The sequence below is a fragment of the Urocampus carinirostris genome, chromosome 1, assembly GCF_059441175.1.
Source record: "Urocampus carinirostris isolate Australia breed hairy pipefish chromosome 1, RoL_Ucar_1.0, whole genome shotgun sequence".
Classification (NCBI taxonomy): domain Eukaryota; kingdom Metazoa; phylum Chordata; class Actinopteri; order Syngnathiformes; family Syngnathidae; genus Urocampus; species Urocampus carinirostris.
The window spans coordinates 7,245,521-7,265,367 of NC_142349.1; the positions used below are offsets into that span (position 1 = coordinate 7,245,521).

General features: G+C 39.7%; 1 protein-coding gene across 3 annotated transcripts; it reads right to left on the reverse strand.

The window, feature by feature from the left end:
- Window positions 1-2,233: 2,233 nt before the first annotated feature.
- hhatla (hedgehog acyltransferase like, a) lies at window positions 2,234-19,100 on the reverse strand. 3 transcript variants are annotated; one of them, XM_088352488.1, is made up of 13 exons: window positions 18,950-19,100; window positions 17,039-17,151; window positions 15,324-15,391; window positions 15,140-15,253; window positions 13,602-13,622; window positions 13,197-13,391; window positions 12,914-13,123; window positions 9,840-10,011; window positions 8,272-8,416; window positions 8,156-8,191; window positions 6,960-7,161; window positions 5,496-5,637; window positions 2,234-3,004 (listed from the first exon to the last, which is right to left on the reverse strand). In XM_088352488.1, exons 2-13 carry the CDS (start codon window positions 17,142-17,144, stop codon window positions 2,862-2,864), a joined length of 1,554 nt encoding a protein of 517 aa, XP_088208614.1. In that variant the 5' UTR covers window positions 17,145-17,151; window positions 18,950-19,100; the 3' UTR covers window positions 2,234-2,861. The 3 variants fall into 3 exon arrangements, with proteins under 3 accessions (XP_088208614.1, XP_088208695.1, XP_088208772.1); XM_088352569.1 differs by lacking the exon at window positions 13,602-13,622; XM_088352646.1 differs by lacking the exons at window positions 17,039-17,151; window positions 18,950-19,100 and having other exon boundaries at window positions 13,607-13,622; window positions 15,324-15,335.
- Window positions 19,101-19,847: the final 747 nt, after the last annotated feature.

Sequence of the window (19,847 nt, forward strand, 5' to 3'; positions counted from 1 at the left end):
ATAATGCGACCAAGGGTTTGGATTTGGCGCATGCCTCAGCCCCAAACAGTAGAATTAGTGATATCACTAGCGAGCGTAGCACCAAGTCAAACTATCCAGTATTGTTTTTTCTTGTTGAAATGACTTTTTTCACAATAGATGATTATCTATCTATTCAGGCTTTTATTCAAAGGGAACAGTGCATGGACTTTTTTTTCCTTTGTGCATTAAATACCACATTCGCCTAAGACGTGAAAGGTCCCCAGTTCGAAACTGGGTGAAAACATTTTTTGGGGCCTGGAGAGGGATGGGTGCCACCAGGCTGCACTTGCCCAAAACACACCACAGAAAGCCGAGTGATTAAGGGAAACCCTATATCCCCCTATAAGATAATAAAACGTGTTTTTCCCCTTATGCTACAGTTTAGAAATTGCTTTCTTACTCTGAATCAAATGACGAATAAGATGTATGTAACATCACTGAAGAAACTTCACTTTGACACAATGAAAATAAGTCTGTCAACAAAGGCCATGGCTTACTGAAAATGTATCCTCTGGTCTGATGGGACAAATATAAATTTATTTGGATCAGATGGGTTGAACCATGTGTGGCGGCAACCAGGTGACGAGTACAAGCATGTTTGTATCGTGCTTAAGTCAAGCATGGTGTTCGGAATGTCATGTTTGGGGCTGCATGAGTGCAGCCGTAATTGGGGAGTTGCATTTCATAAAGGGAAATAAGTACTCAAGCATATACAGTGAAATACTGTAGCATAGAAGGATTCCCTCCCTCCAGAAACTGGGTCGCAAGGCAATGTACCAGCCTGACAATGACCCCAAATACACTTCTAAGGGTAAAGGGGATACACTGGCCAAGTATGTCTCCAGATCTAAATCCAAAAGAACATCTTTGGGGCATCCTTAAGCGGGAGGTGGAGAAGCACAAATATCCCCCTGACAAGTCTTGTTCTCGTGGAGGAGTGGAAGAGCATTCCAATGGCAATTTGTGAAGTTCTGGTAAAATACATGGCCAGAAGAATTAAAGTGGTTCTTCAAAATCATGGTGGCAAAACAAATTATTAACTTCAGGAACTTTTAGTTAAGGGTGTACTCACTTCTGTTACCAGAGATTTAGCTAGTCATGGCTATATATTGAGTTTTTGGAGGGGAAAAATAAATGTACACTGCTATATAAGCTTCATACAATCTTCCTTACTGTCAAAGTCAGGCTGTCAGGTTTGGGTTTTTCTCTCTCTCCCCACCCCCTCTCGCTTACCCTTTTTCTTTTTTGGCCACTTCCTCCTTGATTTCCACTCACACCTTGTCTCACTTGACCCAAATGCACACAAATAACCGATCCTACTCACTATTCAAGCACTTATATTGAAAAAAAAAATCACAAAATGAGCTACATTATATTCTAAATAATATAATATGGCTGATATTAAAGACATTTTTATTATTATCTTACAACAGAAAAAAAATGTAGACAAATAACACATATGATGTGCCAAATGTCTTAAACAGTGATTATGGACAACTGAAATCCATCAGAAACATGCTTTTTTCTAATGTTTCATTACCTCGACATAGCTACCTTGCCAGCAAGAATGTAAAATGATTTGTTGTGTACTGTGATGTAAGCAACAGGAGCTTCACAGAGTGTCAAATGAATTCCCTTCAGTGAACAAAGAAAAATAGCGAACCGTAATTGTTTCTGTTTTCAATTTCCATATATCAAATCAATTAGCTGATGTACAATTACAAAATTTCTAAGATACAGTCATCATTTTCAGCATATCTTTAAAACATATCTTGAGCTTTTTTCACAAAAAATGCTTTCAAAATTACATTAAATTACCAATACTTGTCACATGGGTAAGCTGTCAGAAACAGCTGCACTAACTGGCAAATGAAGCAGAAGTCAACCAGGATCAGAGTGACTAAAAGAGAAGAACAGATTGAATAAGCATCGGTTTGTCTGGCCTTTAAAGGTTTCCTTTAATGTCATTGAGTGAATGTAACAATGGTAATCACATTTGTCTAAACTAAGCCTTGTTGTGGTGATCGAGAGCACGCCTGACTCACTGACACAACATCAACCACTCACCAAATCCAATTTTAACTCTTTGTAGACAGTGGCGATTTCTCTTTGAGCCAGGACTGCTTTTCAATGTAGCTTTTTATGCAGAAATCAGGGAAGCATTTATGGATGGAACAAAACTTTATTTGATCCAAAGTCCAAAAGACAACAGGCAATGTAAACGTGATGCATAAGAGCATAATTTGGGCACAGCTTGTGTGTATACGTGTGAGCGTGTGCGTGGTAAAAAGTTGTCTAGTCAGCAGTTAACTCTTTCAAGCTGTTAGAGAACACATTTGACAAGATCAAGACCAACATATGGTCGATATTAAAATATGCGGCCTGTATCATGCTTTAAGTCTCTGGAACAAGCATCAAAAAACAGCTGCATGAAAGTGGAGGACTCCACAGCACCTTTCATGTTTGTCTCGCGTCATCACACTCCTATCAGCAGCACTGAGGTTTTATGTTTTAGCCCTTGTGTTGATTAAATATTAAGACAGACAAGTAAAAAAAAATCTATTAATGAACTACATCTGTGAGTGGCTGTTCCTTTGCTAAATCAATACTTCACAGACTTTCATTTTGCAGCATTTGGATACAATAAACCCAACTGTCAAAGGGTACTGTGCCAAATATTGCGATGATTATCACCCAAAAAGTGCACTTGAAGAAACATCAGAATTTTTAAAGCACAAACACTGTGCTGTGACCACCATAGTTTAGTCACAATCTGGCCATTACAGTTCGGTTCTGTTTTGAAAGCTGCAAATGAAACCAATCTAATCTCATTACATGTGTTATTCTGCCTTTATTTTGTCGCCATCTAGCGGCTTTGCCGGCTGCTCATCCTCCAGAAGCGCTTGCTGTCTTTCGTGCTCTTTGACCAGCTGTACGCCGCAGTAGGTCACCAGTAACACTGAGAGGGTAGATAAAGGAAAGCCTGGGTAGAAAAAAAAGTGACAACGAGAAAGAGAGAGAGAGAGAGACAACGAGAAAGACAGACAGAGGAAGAGAGAGAGAGAGAGAGAGGTAGAGCGAGAGAGAGAGAGTCAGAGAGTCAGAGAGTCAGAGAAAGAGTCAGAGAGTTAGAGTCAGAGAGAGAGAGAGAGAGAGAGAGAGAGAGAGAGAGAGAGAGAGAGAGAGAGAGAGAGAGAGAGAGAGGGGGGGGGGGGGGATACACAAACAAGATACACGTAGAGTTACAAAGAAAGAGAAATACACAGGGATTATGAGACAACAGACACAGAGAGACAGAGAGACAAATACAGAGAGACACACCCACAGAGAAAGAGCGAGAAAGACAGAGAAAGAGACAAAGGGTGTGAGACAGAGAGCAAGACAGAGGGTATGGCAGAGAGACAGAAGGATATACAGAGAGAGACAGAGTATCAGAGAGGGAAACAAAAAGAGAGACAAAGAGAGAAAGACATGGAGAGAGAGATACATAGAGAGCAACAGAAAGATAGTTAATGTTCATATTCCACTCTCAAGTGTCAGACAATCAGACAGCAAAAAATGAATTCTTAACACACAGTTGGTAAATTTTACTGATTTGAAGTATTCTATTATTATACTATTGAAGTATGTATTCTTGTTCCAAACAAGAAAAAAAATGGATTAGGCACACAGTACATACTTTTACACACACAAAAAAATAACAATTATATTTAGCTACAGGGGCAATTACTGGACTGTCTCAGAAAATTAGAATATTGTGATAAAGTTCTTTATTTTCTGTAATGCAATTAAAAAAACAAAAATGTCATACATTCTGGATTCATTACACATCAACTGAACTATTTCAAGCCTTTTATTATTTGAATATTGCTGATTTTGGCTTACAGCTGAAAAAAACTCAAAAATCCTATCTCAAAATATTAGAATACTTCCTCAGACCAAGTAAAAAAAAATTTTTATAACAGCAAAACTAAATCAAACATTTGAAAATGTCCATTCATGCACTCAGTACTTGGTTGGGAATCCTTTTGCACGGATTACTGCATCAATCCGGCGTGGCATGGAGGCAATCAGCCTGTGGCATTGCTGAGGTGTTATTGATGCCCAGGATGCTTCGATAGCGGCCTTCAGCTCATTTGCATTTGTAGGTCTGGTGTCTTTCATCTTCTTCTTAACTATACCCCACACATTCTCAATGGGGTTCAGGTCAGGGGAATTAGCAGGCCAATCAAGGACAGTGATGCCATGGTCAGTGCACCAGTTACTGGTGGTTTTGGCACTGTGGGCAGGTGCCAGATCATGCTGGAAAATGAAATCCTCATCTCCATAGAGCTTTTCAGCAGATGGAAGCATGTAGTGCTCTAAAATCTCTTGGTACACAGTTGCATTTACTCTGGACTTGATGAAACACAGTAGACCAACACCAGCAGCTGACATGGCTCCCCAAACCATTGCTGACTGTGGGAACTTCACACTGGATTTCAAGCAACTTGGATTTTGCTCCTCTCCAGCCTTCTCCAGACTCTGGCGCCTTGACTTCCAAATGAAATGCAAAACTTGCTTTCGTCTGAAAAGAGGACTTTGGACCACTCTGCAACTGTCCAGTGCTTCTTCTCCATAGCCCAAGTCAGACGCTTCTTCCGTTGTCTTGAGTTCAGAAGTGGCTTGACCATGGGAATACGGCTATTGTAGCCCATTTCCCGGACACGTCTTTGAACTGTGGCTTTTGATACCTGGACTCCAGCTTCAGCCCACTGTCTTTGAAGCTCCCCCAAATTCTGGAAGCGGCTCTTCTTCACAATTTTGTTAAGGCTGCGGTCATCTCTCTTGGTTGTGCAGCGTTTCCGGCCACATTTTTCCCTTCCAACAGACTTTTTGTGGATATGCTTTGAAACTGCACTCTGTGAACAGCCTGCTCTTTGAGAAATTTCTTTTTGTGTCTTACCCTCCTGATGGAGGGTATCAATGATGGTCCTCTGGACAGCAGACAGATCAGCAGTCTTCCCCATACTTGTGATTTAGTTTACTGAACCAAGCTGAGTGTTTTTAAGGCTCAGGAAACCCTCGCAAGGTGTTTCGAGTTAATTAGATGATTCAGGTGATTAGTTGAATAGCCTACTTGTATACTTTTTCCTGATATTCTAATATTTTGAGATAGGATTTTTGAGTTTTCTTAAGCTGTAAACCAAATTCAGCAATATTCAAATAATAAAAGGCTTGAAATAGTTCAGTTGATGTGTAATGAATCCAGAATGTATGACATTTTTGTTTTTTTAATTGCATTACAGAAAATAAAGAACTTTATCACAATATTCTAATTTTCTGAGACAGTCCAGTATAGGTTCAGAGCTTTGGTGGTGCTAAGCACTCAGAGTGTCTGGCTGGTTAAAAAAATAATTTCACTATAAGTTATTTAAGATCATTTAACACTGTTCAGTAGCATCACTATATGCAAATGAATCAGGATTTCCTACCTTTGAAAATCAGTCTTCTTCCAACCAGTTTGGCAAACTCTAAACTGTTCAGGGAAAGAACATTATAGAGAACAATGGCCCAAAAATTGGCAGCATTGAACAGACCCCGGATCCTTCGAGACATGGCTTCACCCGCTAAACCCTGCGAGCAGAAGACACAAACGTTAAGTGTTGGTAGTAAAAGTGTTACAAAAAAAAAGACGTTCCTAGAGTGCGGTCACTTATCTCCGTAACGAGTACAGAATCTCGTTATTAATATTATTTTGTACCTCACCTGTAATTACAACATGATGCGTCGCTCCGCTACGTTTTAAAATCATGAATAAGAAATCATTACAACGCTGAATACAACATTTGAGTAGGGTTGGCGTTTTTGTATAAACCTACAAAATAGAACTATGTGCCATCCCCAGCACAGAGTATGAGGACGTGTAATTTCTCCCTACTGATATTCTGATTTTCTCCCTAATTTACAACTATGAAATAAAATACTGAAATCAGGGGTCCAATTATATGTGCATATTTGTTTGTGTGTCACCGCGTGGGGGGCGTGTCTCGTACAGAAACCACAAAATCACTAGGGCAAATGTGAGCAGAGAAATTATACACCTTTCCTTGAGAACAAAAGAAAATTTGAGAAGGACAACTTTGAGTAGTTTGAAGACAAGAGACAAAATGGATATGGAGCGTCTCAGCTGTGTCAGCTTGCAGGCTAGTTAAGCAAGTTAAAAAATATAAGGGGTTCACAGCTTCCACACGTTGGCGTACACATTTACTTCTATTCTATCATGTGGCTATTTTTAAGAGGTTGTCTTCAATGTAAGGATATCTGGTAATTTGTATCTTGATTTTTACTTTCAGAGAATATGCTACCTCGAGTGGCAGTAATCTGGGGGGGTCACAAAATTACTTTTTGAATGAAGTAACTAGTCTATCCATCTATCTATCTATCTATCTATCTATCTATCTATCTATCTATCTATCTATCTATCTATCTATCTATCTATCTATCTATCTATCTATCTATCTATCTATCTATCTATCTATCTATCTATCTATCTATCTATCTATCTATCTATCTATCTATCTATCTATCTACCTATCTACCTACCTACCTACCTACCTACCTACCTACCTACCTACCTACCTACCTACCTACCTACCTACCTACCTACCTACCTACCTACCCTGGTCATACCCCTGAGAGGGGTGACTGACAGCAAGACCAACACATACAAGTAACTAGTAACAGTAACTAATGACTTTTTTTCAGTAACGCACACAAAACTGCTGACAAGTAGTCAGGCGACATTACTCCCCCTTAGAATGAGTAAAGCGGGATTATATGATCCTTCTATTATCTCTTGATTTTTTTGTATTAGATCCCATTCAATTGTGCATTTTAACCCTATGTATAATCGAATACTGTGGACGTGCGCTAATGATTTGTTTCAAATGTCTCACCTCCATAGTAGAAAATGGTGGAATGGAGAATAACTTGTCCACCCAAAGCTCAAAATTGAGACCGAAGCAGTTAAAGAAAGACCAGACGTAAACCAGTTCACATGGCCCCAGCCAAAGAGTAGTGACGGCAAAGGTGCTGGTGGTGGCTAGCAGCTCCTTGAAGATTTGATCGTGATCTCCACCAATGTAGTCATAAACGTACCTGAGAAGCATCCCATTAAGAGAAAAAGTACCATATTTTCTGCGCTATAAGACGCACCCCCCAAAAAAAGTACTTTTTGTACCTTTTTCAATATACAAAGCCGAAAGTAGAACCACGGTAAGAGCTACCGTTACCTTACGTAGTAGTGCGATGACTATACAGCAATGGTTTGTTCAGTTGAAAAATAACGCTGTCCAAATTCCTGATTAAACATTGTACGCGTCACAACTGCTAGACCAGCAGTAATCTAAGTTTTATGGTGCCAGAAACAAATGGAGAGAATGGAAAAAACAGAAAGTCATCGTGAAATATATAAAAGAACACAAAAAAGCACGACGAGGCAAACAACCTTTTTGGTGTATCGAGGATGACTTTACGTTTAAATCTTTCAGGACGACTTTCGGTTTTATTTCTTCTCTAACTTTCGTTTCTGGCACCATGAGTAAAAGTAGTGTGATGAAGGGATAAATTCTAATAGTGGTGGTCTAGTGTTTGAGTGCTGGTACTCTCACTGCTGCAATCCGGGTAAAATTCCCCTTGCTTTCAATTTTTTATGATTTTGGTCAGCAATGATTATCGCTTGATCAATCATTTTGGCAGGGATTTCAAAATGTAGGCCTAGCAACTGCTTTAGTCTGGCCCGCAACACAACAGTGAGAAAAGCGCAAGAAAAAGAAAAAAGGACCTGCAGTTTTAAATTTATCCACTGGATGTCACCAAAGCAAGGCGCCACTCTCAAAACTACTGTAGCTCTAGTTTTTCTTTCTTCACTCCTATCTTTTTCTCTCTTTTCGGTCATTCTTACTTCCCCTCCTATTATCTTTTGTTCTTAGAAAATGTAGATTCTCTCTGTCTTTTATTCTCTTTGTCTCTCTCTTTTCCTTTCCCCATCTTTCATTTGATCCATCTCTCTTTTTCTCATTTTTAGGTGCACCCTATAGTCCAGAAAATCAGGTACTTGAGAGTGTTAAAATATGATCTGTGTTATACTTACTTGCACAGCCAGTCATTAATGCCTCTGTCAAAGTGCCTGAACAAAAAACAAACCAAAAAACATGAATGAAATGTTTTTGCATCCAATATGAACGCCGCAAGTGTATTGAAACTCACGTCTCAGCAAATACATAAAGCATTGTGATACACTTGGGAGGCTTAGGGGGGTCGAGGTGGTCCAGGGTTGCCACTGTGTTAATGACTCCAAACATCACGGCTGCTTTTAGCCAATCATACACCAAGTTGAAGTAAGCAAGACCAGCTGCAATGGCAAACGCAAGTAAGTTTCCACTTTATTCAAGATGATGGACGCACGATAACTTTTTTCTTATGGATACTCGACAAATTGCGCTTCGACAGGCTGACGCCAATACCGATAACTTTGTGGGGAGGGGCGAGTGTATATGCTGTATTCAGAATATGATAAAAGCACACACAGAATCATTTTTTGTGTAAGTGCCTTTTTTAAATTCCAATAACGTAATACAACTCCATGAAAAATGTATCCTAAAGTTTGTGTTGAAGACAAGAGCTAGACTTTATCAGTCGATCGACCAATCAATCAATCAAAATGATATACAACTATGATTTACAAATTCATGGCAGTAATGCCAAAGTAGTACAAATCACCAAGATATGCACATTATTGTAATCTTTACTGTATATTGACTCTTTGCATGTGACGTCACATCGCATTCCTTAGCAGAATGAGAGCCATGACGAATGGCAGAAGCACCTCAGCAGATGGTAGATGAATGAGCAGTTTAATCGAAACAAGAATTAATAGCGACGACAGAAGAATATAACCAAAACTTTTTACGATGGTAATTTATTGCTGTGCGTTGGGCTGTGCCATCCGGGAAGGTTCCAGACCTGATTTGGATTTGTATCCATCTGTTTTGATTAAGACAGAGGACAGTGATGTTTATCTGCAAATTAAGTGGAGGGACTTGTAGCCCTCAATTTATTCCAGGATTTTCAGCGAGCAGGTGTTTTAATGTATTTTTGTTTAGTAGGTACTAGTCACGTCAAATACACTGAATATAATAAGTTAGCGAGTGCTAATTAGCTAACATTTGGGGCTTACGTTGCCATTTCTCACGAAGTAAACAGGGTGCTTTTCAATTCAAATCAGTAATCTTCTGGATATCACATGTATTAAAAACTGTTATGTGCTCTACCATAAAGCTTGTTACGCAGGAATGAACTGCTTAATTACCAACGGACCGTCCGACAGAATGATTTTTGTTATTTGTTTTTTTAAAAAAAAAAATATATATATATAGTACACCTTGAAAAAGCTTAAACACTTATATCCAAAATTACAGCAAATTTATCAACCCCCCCAAAAAACCCTATATCGATTTGTAACCCTCATGCCACAAATGATATGAAAAACACGATAACAAAAAAAAATTAAATATAATAAAAAAAATAAATCCATCTCATTATCTACACCGCTTATCCTCAGTAGGGTCACTGGGTGCTGGAGCCCATCCCAGCTATCTTCAGGCAGTGGGTAGAACTAATTGCATGTTTTGGGAATGTGGGATGAAACCCACGCAAGCACGGGGAGAACATGCAAACTCCTCACAGGAGGATTTAAATCAAACGGAGAAACAAAACAATAAAATCTCTGACCAAAAATGATGAATAGAATTCCATCCAAGATACATGCAACTCACCTAAACACCAATCAGAAAGTTGGCTTACAAGCTTCATATCACTGGGGATCGTTAGGATATAGAGATAATGGAAGAAAGCATCCACCATCAGGATCAGCGCCAAGTGCAAAACAGCCTTGGTGGTGATGTTCCAAATTTCCTTCTCTTTGCGGCTCAGCGAAGTGTTGTTGACCTGGAGAATCAAGCATAATACCCTTATCGGGAGAGATCATCTGCCAGGTCCCACTCACTCAATATAAAGGAAGACAAGCAAGCCTGATTTTAACGGACTGTATTGTTTCAGTTGTCATCAAATGTCGGTTAATAATACTAAAACGAGTGCCAATATCCATATAAATACTAATATCAATAACAACAATGAATCAGCAAAAGGTTCTACTATACCAGCTAGCAGATATATGTATAAGTAGCATTATACTCACTTTGCTATAAAGAAAAGGTTAAAATGAATTCATCCATCCATCCATCCATCCATCCATCTATTATCTGCACCACTTATCCTCAGTGGGGTCGCGGGGGTGCTGGAGCCCATCTCAGCTGTCTTCGGGCAGTGGGCAGGGGACACCCTGAACTAATTGTCAGCCAGTAGCACAGACAGGTCACTCGCTCATTCACACCTGGGGACAAGTCGGACCGGCCAACTAAGCTGACATCTATGTTTTAGAAATGTGGTAGGAAACCAGAGAGCCCGTAGGAAACCCACTTGAGCACAGGGAGAGCATGCAAACTCCACACAGGAAGGTTCGATCTTATGACCTCAGAACTGTGCCGCACACTCGCTAACCACTCAGCTGCCGTGCTGCCTGCATTTTATATATTCAACACATTTAAATATGCCAATGGGATGATTAAAAAAAATGTGTTTATGGAATTATAAATTCCTTTATTTCATCTTGCGCTAATGATTTAGTGTTTCATGTATTTGTACGAACTAGAAAAATTTTAATTATAACCATGCTTATCTTTAAAAAACTCTCGCAAGCCAAATTTTCAAACCTGATGATTTTCTAAGGCCAAATACTTCCCTCCAGTGGCAATTCCTTATCCCCAATAATACTAGGAGCGGCAGTCAGCGGAAGACCTTTTTATGAGTCCTGGCTGCTTGTTTTTTTTGTTCTGTCCACCGAAAAGTGAACTTTACTCATGCGACCGCCATCCATTATCCATCCATCCATCCATATATTATCAGTAGGGTCACGGGGTGCTCGAGCCCATCCTCGGGCAGTGGACAGGGGACACCCTAAACTGGTTGCCAGCCAGTCGCAGGACACACAGAGACAGACTCACTCGTTCAAACCTAGGGACAGTTTGCAATCACCACTTAACCTGCCATGCATGTTTTTAAAGGTGGTAGGAAACTGAAGTGCCCGGAGGAAACACACGCAGGGCATCCTGAACTGGTTGTCAGCTAATTGCAGAGAACACAGTGTCAGTTAACTCACTCGCGCATGCACACCTAGGGGCGATTTGGACCGGCCAATTAACCTGACATGCATGTTTTTGGGATTGTAGGAGGAAACTGGACCAAACCCACGCAAGCACGGGGAGAACATGCAGACCCCACACAGGGAGGCTGTGGTAGCTGGACTTGAACCCTGAACCTCTGCACCGTGGAGCTGCATATTGATATGATTAAGGACAGGTGGCTCCTTACTTACTGTATGACACGCTTAAGATAAACTCATGCTGACCCGAACCCATACCCCCAATCCCATATTGCTGCGAGCGGATCCAGCATGAGGTGCTTTTAACAGGAGGCGTGCAATTTTGACTGCCGAAAATGAAATTCACTGTTGTGACCTCAGTCTATTATCCCTGGTTGACACTTGCTGAGAGCACGGGCCGACAGAGCACTTTTTCCCCAGTTCGAGTCACTGTAGCCTACTATTGTGTTCTGCCTAAAATGAACTGCACTGTTTTAGCCCTGAGTCATTATCCCCAGTCGATTATTGCTGAGAGTGTGTGCCCAGATAGCAAATTTATGTCATGCTTGGAGGCTCTTTTTTCTGTTCTTTCCTAAAATGAACAGCACCCGTAAAACTGCAATCTTTTAACCCCCATTGCTGAGAGTTGGGAGCCGAGAGAGCAAATTTGTGTCATGCGTGGAAGCTCTTGTTTCAATTATTTCCGCCAAATAATCAGCATCTGTACGGCCATGATCCATTATCCCCAGCCGACTATTACTGAGAGCGTGGGACGAGAAAGCAAATTTATTATGCGTGGTGACTATTTATTTCATTCTTTCCACTTAACACAGACAGCATCCTTATGGCTACCATCCATCATCCCTAGTTTACTATTGCTGCGAGGTGGGGGCCGAGAGAGCAAATTTGTGCCATGAGTGGCAGCTCTTGATTCCACTGTTTCCGCTGAACGAACGGCACCTGTACAGCCATGATCCATTATCCCCAGCCGACAATTACTGAGAGCGGGGGGCGAGAGAGCAAATTTGTTATGCGTGGTGACTATTTATTTCATTCTTTCCACTTAAAACAAATAGCATCCTTATGGCAGACTGCAAATATGTTTTTTTAATGCATCTACTCTTACAGGGTAGGTACACCTTTTCACGGCCAAATTCAAGCACTTTTTAAAGACCTATAAAGCCAATTTTAAGACTTCCCCAGCACATTAGCAGAAGAAATCCCATGTAAAACAATGCATAGCCTATTTGATAGATCCTAAGCCAAATATTGAGCAGCAGCCATTGGGCATAGAAAAGGCATAGAAATTGACACTGGGCTTCTGTGCCCTATATTATTAGTGTTTTTTTGTACGAATTTGTATAAAAAAATGTTTTTCCTTTTTTACTGACAGCACTCAATCAAACATTTGTAGGGAATGGAAAGCCAATTATTCTAATTTTTAACTTATGTGAGCACTAAGGCATGTTTGCATAATTTCTAAGCAGAGTTGTTTTATTTTTCTTCATTTAATGCGTTGTCTATTGAGTCAGACTGCCTAAAAATATGGCAACTATTTCAAGGAGCTATGAGCACTTCACACAAAATTCAATGACTTCAATGATTTCAAGCCCCTGTAGGAAACCCTACACTTGACTTCAGATCTCTTACCTGAATGTGAAACTTGTCAAAAGTCATTACAGGCCCAAAAAAGAAGAACGGTAGGTAGAAGTTGTATTTTAGGAGATCGCAGAACGTGTAGTTGCCATCTTTCTTCTCACAGTTCTCAAACGCAAAGCTCATACTGCGCATGATGGTGAAACCGCAGCCTCCATAAAACAGGACGTCTTGCAGGTCAAAGGAGCCGGTCACCAATGTTTCCTGCAGGAGTCAAATCAACAACTGTCTTGGTCGATTCTAAATGTGAAGTACCGAAATAAGTGACCATTCCTACCTGCCAGGAGTTATAGGGCTCCAGCTTGATTGAGGCTAAAGTGGCCAATCCGCCAGCAAAACACATCCATTTGTTCTTGAGCATGGCGATGCTGTAGAGTATGAAGCAGTGAGAGACAACTAACGTCATGAAGGTCCAGCCCATTGTGATCAGGACCGCCAAGGCACCGTACACACAGAAGATGAAGGGCCTGTGCTGCGGGGAGAGAGGAGACACTTATCTCGATACTATGGCATCATCTTTGTATTTTTGATATTGTCAAAAAAAAAATGCAGTTTAGTGTCATTAAAGGTTATCCACCAAAATGGACGTGTGTTTAGATAGTGAGGGGGGTAACACAGATAACTATTGTGAGTCTAAATAAATAACACAGATGTTAAGCCATCACACGTTTATTAAGGTTACCTTACATCCATTAATACCAATCTTCATTGTCAGCATGAAACAAAATAGAAAACATGTTTAAAACACATTGAAATATTCCAGAGTTCACAAAATGTAAATGACTGTTATTCTACTGTATAAAGAAACTCAATTCAACACCATGCACTATATCAGCAGATCCATCAAGTGCTCGGACGATTTAGCCATACATTTAATTCGGAATCAATGGAATATATTAATTAGGGATGCGCCGAAATTAAAATTTATGGTCAAAACTGATAATGTGAAACCGCTAGCTTAAAAGCAAAATTGACACACCGAACAAATAAATAAATAAAAATATTTTGCACTGATTTGCAAGAAATGGTTCTGTACAATATAAAATAATTAACCGTTATTACGAAAAGTGGATAGCCATTATACTAAATGCTATTTTTAAGTGTTGTCATTTATCAAATTCTAATAAAACAACGGAGAAGGCAGATAAGTGTTTCAATTAAATGCTGCCTGACAACAAAGAAAAAGTAAAACTGTTGGGATCTAAAAGGCAAATAACACAAGCAATTTCAATGTAAACAGTAACGTGTCCTTTTGTTATAAAAAATAAATAGCATGTGGGTGCTATACTGCACAATCAAGCCCTCCCCCTTTTACAAGTACATATTTTTGGATAAAGAGGGATTTGAGAATGGTATTGGAGTCAGTGCAGTTGAATACAACATTCACACTTGCGAATTAGCTGAAGTGACATTGTGAAATAGTCAAGTCAAGTCACGTTTATTCGTGTAGCCCTTAATCACAAGGAGTCTCAAAAGGCTGCACAGACCACAGACTATTCCTAACTACAGACTATTATTACACCACCCCCTGATCTAAAACCTAAATGAGGGCAAGGAAAAACTCAAAAACCTCAGCATGAGGAAAATTAAGAAATCTTCAGAAGGGACTGCACATAGCAAACTCTCGTTTGAGCTTGTAAATTGGGTTGTTTTTTTGGTTTTAATGTCTCATCTCATCTCATTAGCTGCACCGCTTATCCTCAGTAGGGTCGCGGGGGTGCTGGAGCCCATCCCAGCAATCATCGGGCAGGACACCCTGAACTGGTTGCACACAGGGACAGACAACTCGCTCACTCATTCACACCTAGGGACAATATGGAACAGCCAATCCACCGGAAATGCATGTCTTTGTAATGTGGGAGGAAACCCACGCAAGCACGGGGAGAACATACAAACCCCGCACAGGAAGTCCGGTAGCTGGATTTGAACCCACACAGGAGGTTCCCAAGACCTTAGAACTGTGCCGCACACGTGCTAACCACTGCGCCGCCGTGCTGCCCTGGTTTTAATGTATAATATATTATTCAGTAAACAATTAAAGCCTTCTACTTCCCGGGTTTTGACTATCGGGGGGGATTTTTGGAACGCAAACCCCGCGAAAAACGAGGGATTACCTTGTATACAAAAAGGGTTCAAGTGTACCTGCATGCAGTGCTATGCCACTTCAAACCTCATTGTCTCTCGCTACGACACACACTTACAGTACACACATGCATGCACCTTTGGGGCCAACAAGGTGACGATTTTTGCAAAAATCACATGTCCGGTGAGAGCAAAAAGAATATGATTGCGGAATGTAGAAATCCACATCACCCATTCAAAGTCCGCAACATCCTGTGCAAGAGAAAGATTAAATAATGAGATATCTTTAAAATAATCCAAATAAATTCAAGCTCAAACATACCATTTTCCTGCCAAAGTAATACCATCCTGGTTTTACACTATCTCTGAATGTTTTTCTGCCCACGTTCACTGTAAAGGAACACAGATGTCCAAAATAAATATCGAGCAGTTAATATACGGTGTTAGTTTGGCATTTTAGCAACTGTGTGCGGGTTTTAATGGCTAAAAGGCACAAGGATGAGATATGAAGGATCAGCAAAGAAAGGTATGATATTATAATAACATGCAATTAATGGATAAATTTGATAAATACAAAAATAGAATAATGTCCAAACTCTCGTTTTCTCGCTTATTTTAAAGTGTGAATGCAGTTGGGATCTCCACACATATATCGCACATAGAATCATGAGAAAACACTAGTGACGTTCACTCAGGGGAGGCAGGTGTGGCTGTGCTTTATCTATCATCATGAACATTTAACATTAAAATGAATTAAATGGTTATGGTAGTTGAGTGTTAAAGGTCTATTTCATTTACCTTTACATCAAAATGGCGTAATTTTCACATTATATTATGAAAACTTTTAATACAATTAATATGTAATGTATTTTTGTGCTGAGTGTCTGCAGATGCTGAGTGTGACACTCAATTATTTTGCCTCAGAGGGCGATAGTGAGACCAAGGATTCTGATTTGGCAGACACCTCAGCCCCAAACAATAGAATTAGTGAGGCTAACAGGAAGTCAAGCCATCGAGTAATTTTCCTTTTGTTGCGTGGACTTTTTCTCATAATGGAAAATTATCCAGCTATTAATGTTTTCATCCAAAATTAGCAGCACATAGATATCATTTATAAGTTAAGGTGAGACAATAAAACATATTGTTCTACGCCACAGTTTTTATATTTCTTATTCGCACTGCTAATCAAATTAAGAATAACATCCAAGACTGTTTATTTGTAAATCTGCATGTGCCTCGTCAAACACGAGCCTCAACGCTTGACAGAAATTGACCAAAAAGAAAAACAGAAAAAAAAAACCCAGGAAAATGACATAAAAATAAAGTATCGAAGTTTAAAGCTAAAATGTTCGATTTTAAAGGATGTAGTAGAACATGTGAAAAGAAACTGAAAAGTTTGGAAAAAGTACAGAAGCTAATGAAAAGTGTGAAAAAGTACTGAAAAGGAACTTTATACTGTTGTGAAAAAGTGCTGAAAAGTATTAAAAGTGCTGAAAAGTATCTAGTATAGAAGTACTTGAGAGTAGGAAAAAAGTACATGTTACTTAAAAGTATGAAAATAAATGAAAAACGAATGAAAAAAATGTGACAAAAACCATTCAAGAAATAAACCGAAAGATGACCAACAATGACCAAAAAACGAACCCTAAAACCAAAAATGACTGAAAAAGGACCAATAAAACAACTGAAATGACCCCCCCCAAAAAACCCTAAATCCGACCAGAGACCCCTGCTTTAAAAGGATATGACAATTTGAAGACAAAAAGAAAGGAATGCAGACAGGATAGGGCCAAACATTACTGGACAAAAGCTCAGTGCTGACTTTTGGTACCATCCACAGCATCACACTATTCACATCTTTGTGATGAGTTTGTGCACTTTCCTTCATGGGAAGCATGGAGACATGACTCTCAATGTTTCAGGCTTAACTGTAAGCAACTGCACAGAATTTCATCCGGAGAGTAATCAGGTCATCCATTAATCATCCCCGCATTGATAAAAGGTGTAGAACGTGAGTCAGGGAGTTAAAGCACTCACCACTTGAAGCCTCAACGATCCAACTGGCAGCCCACGCTAAAGCCCCCGAGACAACAGCGATGTAGAGATACAGCTCATATCTGGGGAGGCCAGCCTTGATCCCCATGGTGAATCTGCACACAGGAAGCCCCGATTAACACAAATATCAGACAGTCAAGCCAAAGAGGGCGGACTATGACAAAAAAATCCATGAAACTGGGAAAAAGCAAAAGTAGTTTTTAATTATTTTGACAAAAAATTGGAAAAAACAACACTATTTTGCCCCCAAATGGGAGGCAGTCACCTCTGCAGTGACCCAGAACTTGTGTTACAGAAAACTACAATTTGAAATATACTTTGGGTCAGGAATACCAATAGTCTCAAAAACGTGGTAGAATTCACCAACTTTCTATGGATGGAAGACAAAATGAATAAGAAGTGTCTCGGCTGTGTTTGCTTGCAAGCTCTCAAGATTGCATAAGCCAATAAATAGGAAGGGTTTACCGCTTCCACAGTTTGTTGTACACGTTTTCTGCTATTTCTTTTGTTACATGGCTATTTTTAAGTCATCTTAGGGGATTGGCTTCAATGTGGATACAGTATATACAATATTTTGCAACTAGTTATTTTGAGAGTAAAGCACTACTTCAATGTGTCAGTAATCTTGGGAGTAAGACAATTACTTTTTACATAAAGTAACTAGTAACTCTAACTATTCTTTTTCTCAATTATCTGCCCAACGGTGATTAGCATAGGTTCCTATCCCCCGCTTTTTGGCAGTTTCACTGTGTGATCCCCACCTCAGAACGGATTAATGTTGTATCCTGGGGTGGTCTCCTGTATTAAGTTAAAACCTGTTCATTAGTTGTACATTGTAATAGCCAGGCTGCAGTGCTATCAACCGAAGCAGAAAAGTCCAAACTTTCGCCAGATAGTACCTCTTGTTCCTCTTGTCAAAGCTGTTATGGACTTTTTGGACTATTTTACAGGCTTGAGGCGTCGTTGCTGTCATGACTTTCTGGACAAATTTAACCATATTACTTATTGTTTTCTTTTATTGATGTTGACTATGTTTTGTGTACTGTTAGCCAATGCTAAATCTATTGCACCCTGGTCATCCTGGAAGGGGGATTACCACTTGTGAGGCCCCTTCTCAAGGTTTCTTATTTTCCTAGTTCTCAGGTTTTGAGTTTTTCCTTGTCCACGTCTTTGTTTAAGATCAGGGGGATGGTGTAATTGTAACCAGTGCAGTCTTTTGAGACATTTTGTGATTTATGGCTATAGAAAGAAATGTGACTTGACCTGACATACGACTTTAAAGTTCTCAAATTGTACATTTTAAACCCGGAGGCATTAAATAATACACACTGTCCCTTTAACACGAGTGACGAGCTATATATTCCATATCAATAGTTTCTTATGACATGTTCTCAACGGTTAAAAAAAGCATGCTGATATGCATATGTTTCTGTCACATCCAGATATCCCCCCCAAGTTGTCACGGCACTGTTAAGCCCTGAGAAGTGACAGGACACTGACTTAAATAGGATTGCAGAGCTCTGGCTCCTTGGAATCAGCATGGTCAGCTGCGCAACCTTACCTCTCTCTCCTATTATAGCCCGAGCAGTTGGTGTGCAGCAGCAGTGCTATGTGATCCGAGCCGGGGCTTTACTCCACTTACCAATGACAGGAATGAACACTAGCAGTACATCCTTTTGCGGGATTTCTCATGCATTATTTTTTCAAAGGTTAGTGAACTTTTGGATCAAGTTAAAAAGAGTTGATCACACACAAAAGGGATCTTGTGCTACACAATGCCAAGTAACCATGGTTAAGCAGCAGGAGTGCCCTACACATTTTAATGAAGTAAATGTTTTTCTGTTGTATCCACTACTAAGAGCTTTTATTAATACAGTACATAAATTTACCAACCTTGCGTCGGTTTCACAAAAGGCAATAGAAAGTCTTTTCTTAAGATTGAGAAGAAATCAAAGAAAAGTGGGTGGAAGTGGGAGGTTAAATCATCCGTCTTGATGGGGCTGTCTGCTTGCTGCCTGCATTTCTCAGCCACGGCCACTCAGGATGTTGCAGAGCTCAACGAATGGAGGCGGCGGAGAGAAGAGGAGGTGGGTGGGGGTTATATTTATCTGCATTTACTGCACCACACGGAAGAGAGTACTTTTCACTGACTTGTTGATTTATGTTACAACGGCAACAAAATAACGTCGTATCCCCATGCGTATTGCTCAAACAATGTGGTCTAAAATATAGAAAGAAAAAAGGCCTATTTAAGTAACATTAAAAAGGAATACCTGAAGTGTCAAGTATTATAATACTTGATTAAAATAAAAGACAGTAGAAAAGGTTTCAATTGTTTCTGCTCTTGATTGTTTGTATTGTGCCGTAAAATAAAGCGCAATACAAATAATATTGCATGTAGAGAAGCTGAAGCGATATAATATGTGCTGTATGTTGTACATAGAGCATATTTGACGATAAAGCAGAGAAGTATGGATTTTACCCGCTATATAACTTTCACGTGTCAGTTCAAAGTACAGCTATACACTCGAAAGCACCTGCTTCAAAGTTCATATTTCACTTTGTCCACAAGAGGAGGTAAATGAGCATTGAATGGATCAGGCGAAAATAATACTGTAGTGTGTACAGGATCCTAGACGGCAGAAAATTTGTCAACCTGTGTCGAACCTACTATTTTCTCAAAGAAGTGACGTTTTCTATGTACAAACTTAATTATAAATCCGATCTGGGTAAAAGAAAAAATGCATACCCTTACCAACTGTCGTATTTTCCCTTACAAAATAATCTTACA

Excerpts from the sequence above, each read along its gene's own strand:
- hhatla (XM_088352488.1), bottom strand. The coding sequence starts at position 17,144 with ATGGGGATCAAGGCTGGCCTCCCCAGATATGAGCTGTATCTCTACATC. Across the intron at positions 8,417-9,839 it reads ACTTTCTGATTGGTGTTTAG|CTGGTCTTGCTTACTTCAAC; the intron begins GTGAGTTGCATG and ends TTGCCATTGCAG. Across the intron at positions 7,162-8,155 it reads ATTAATGACTGGCTGTGCAA|GTACGTTTATGACTACATTG; the intron begins GTAAGTATAACA and ends GATGCTTCTCAG.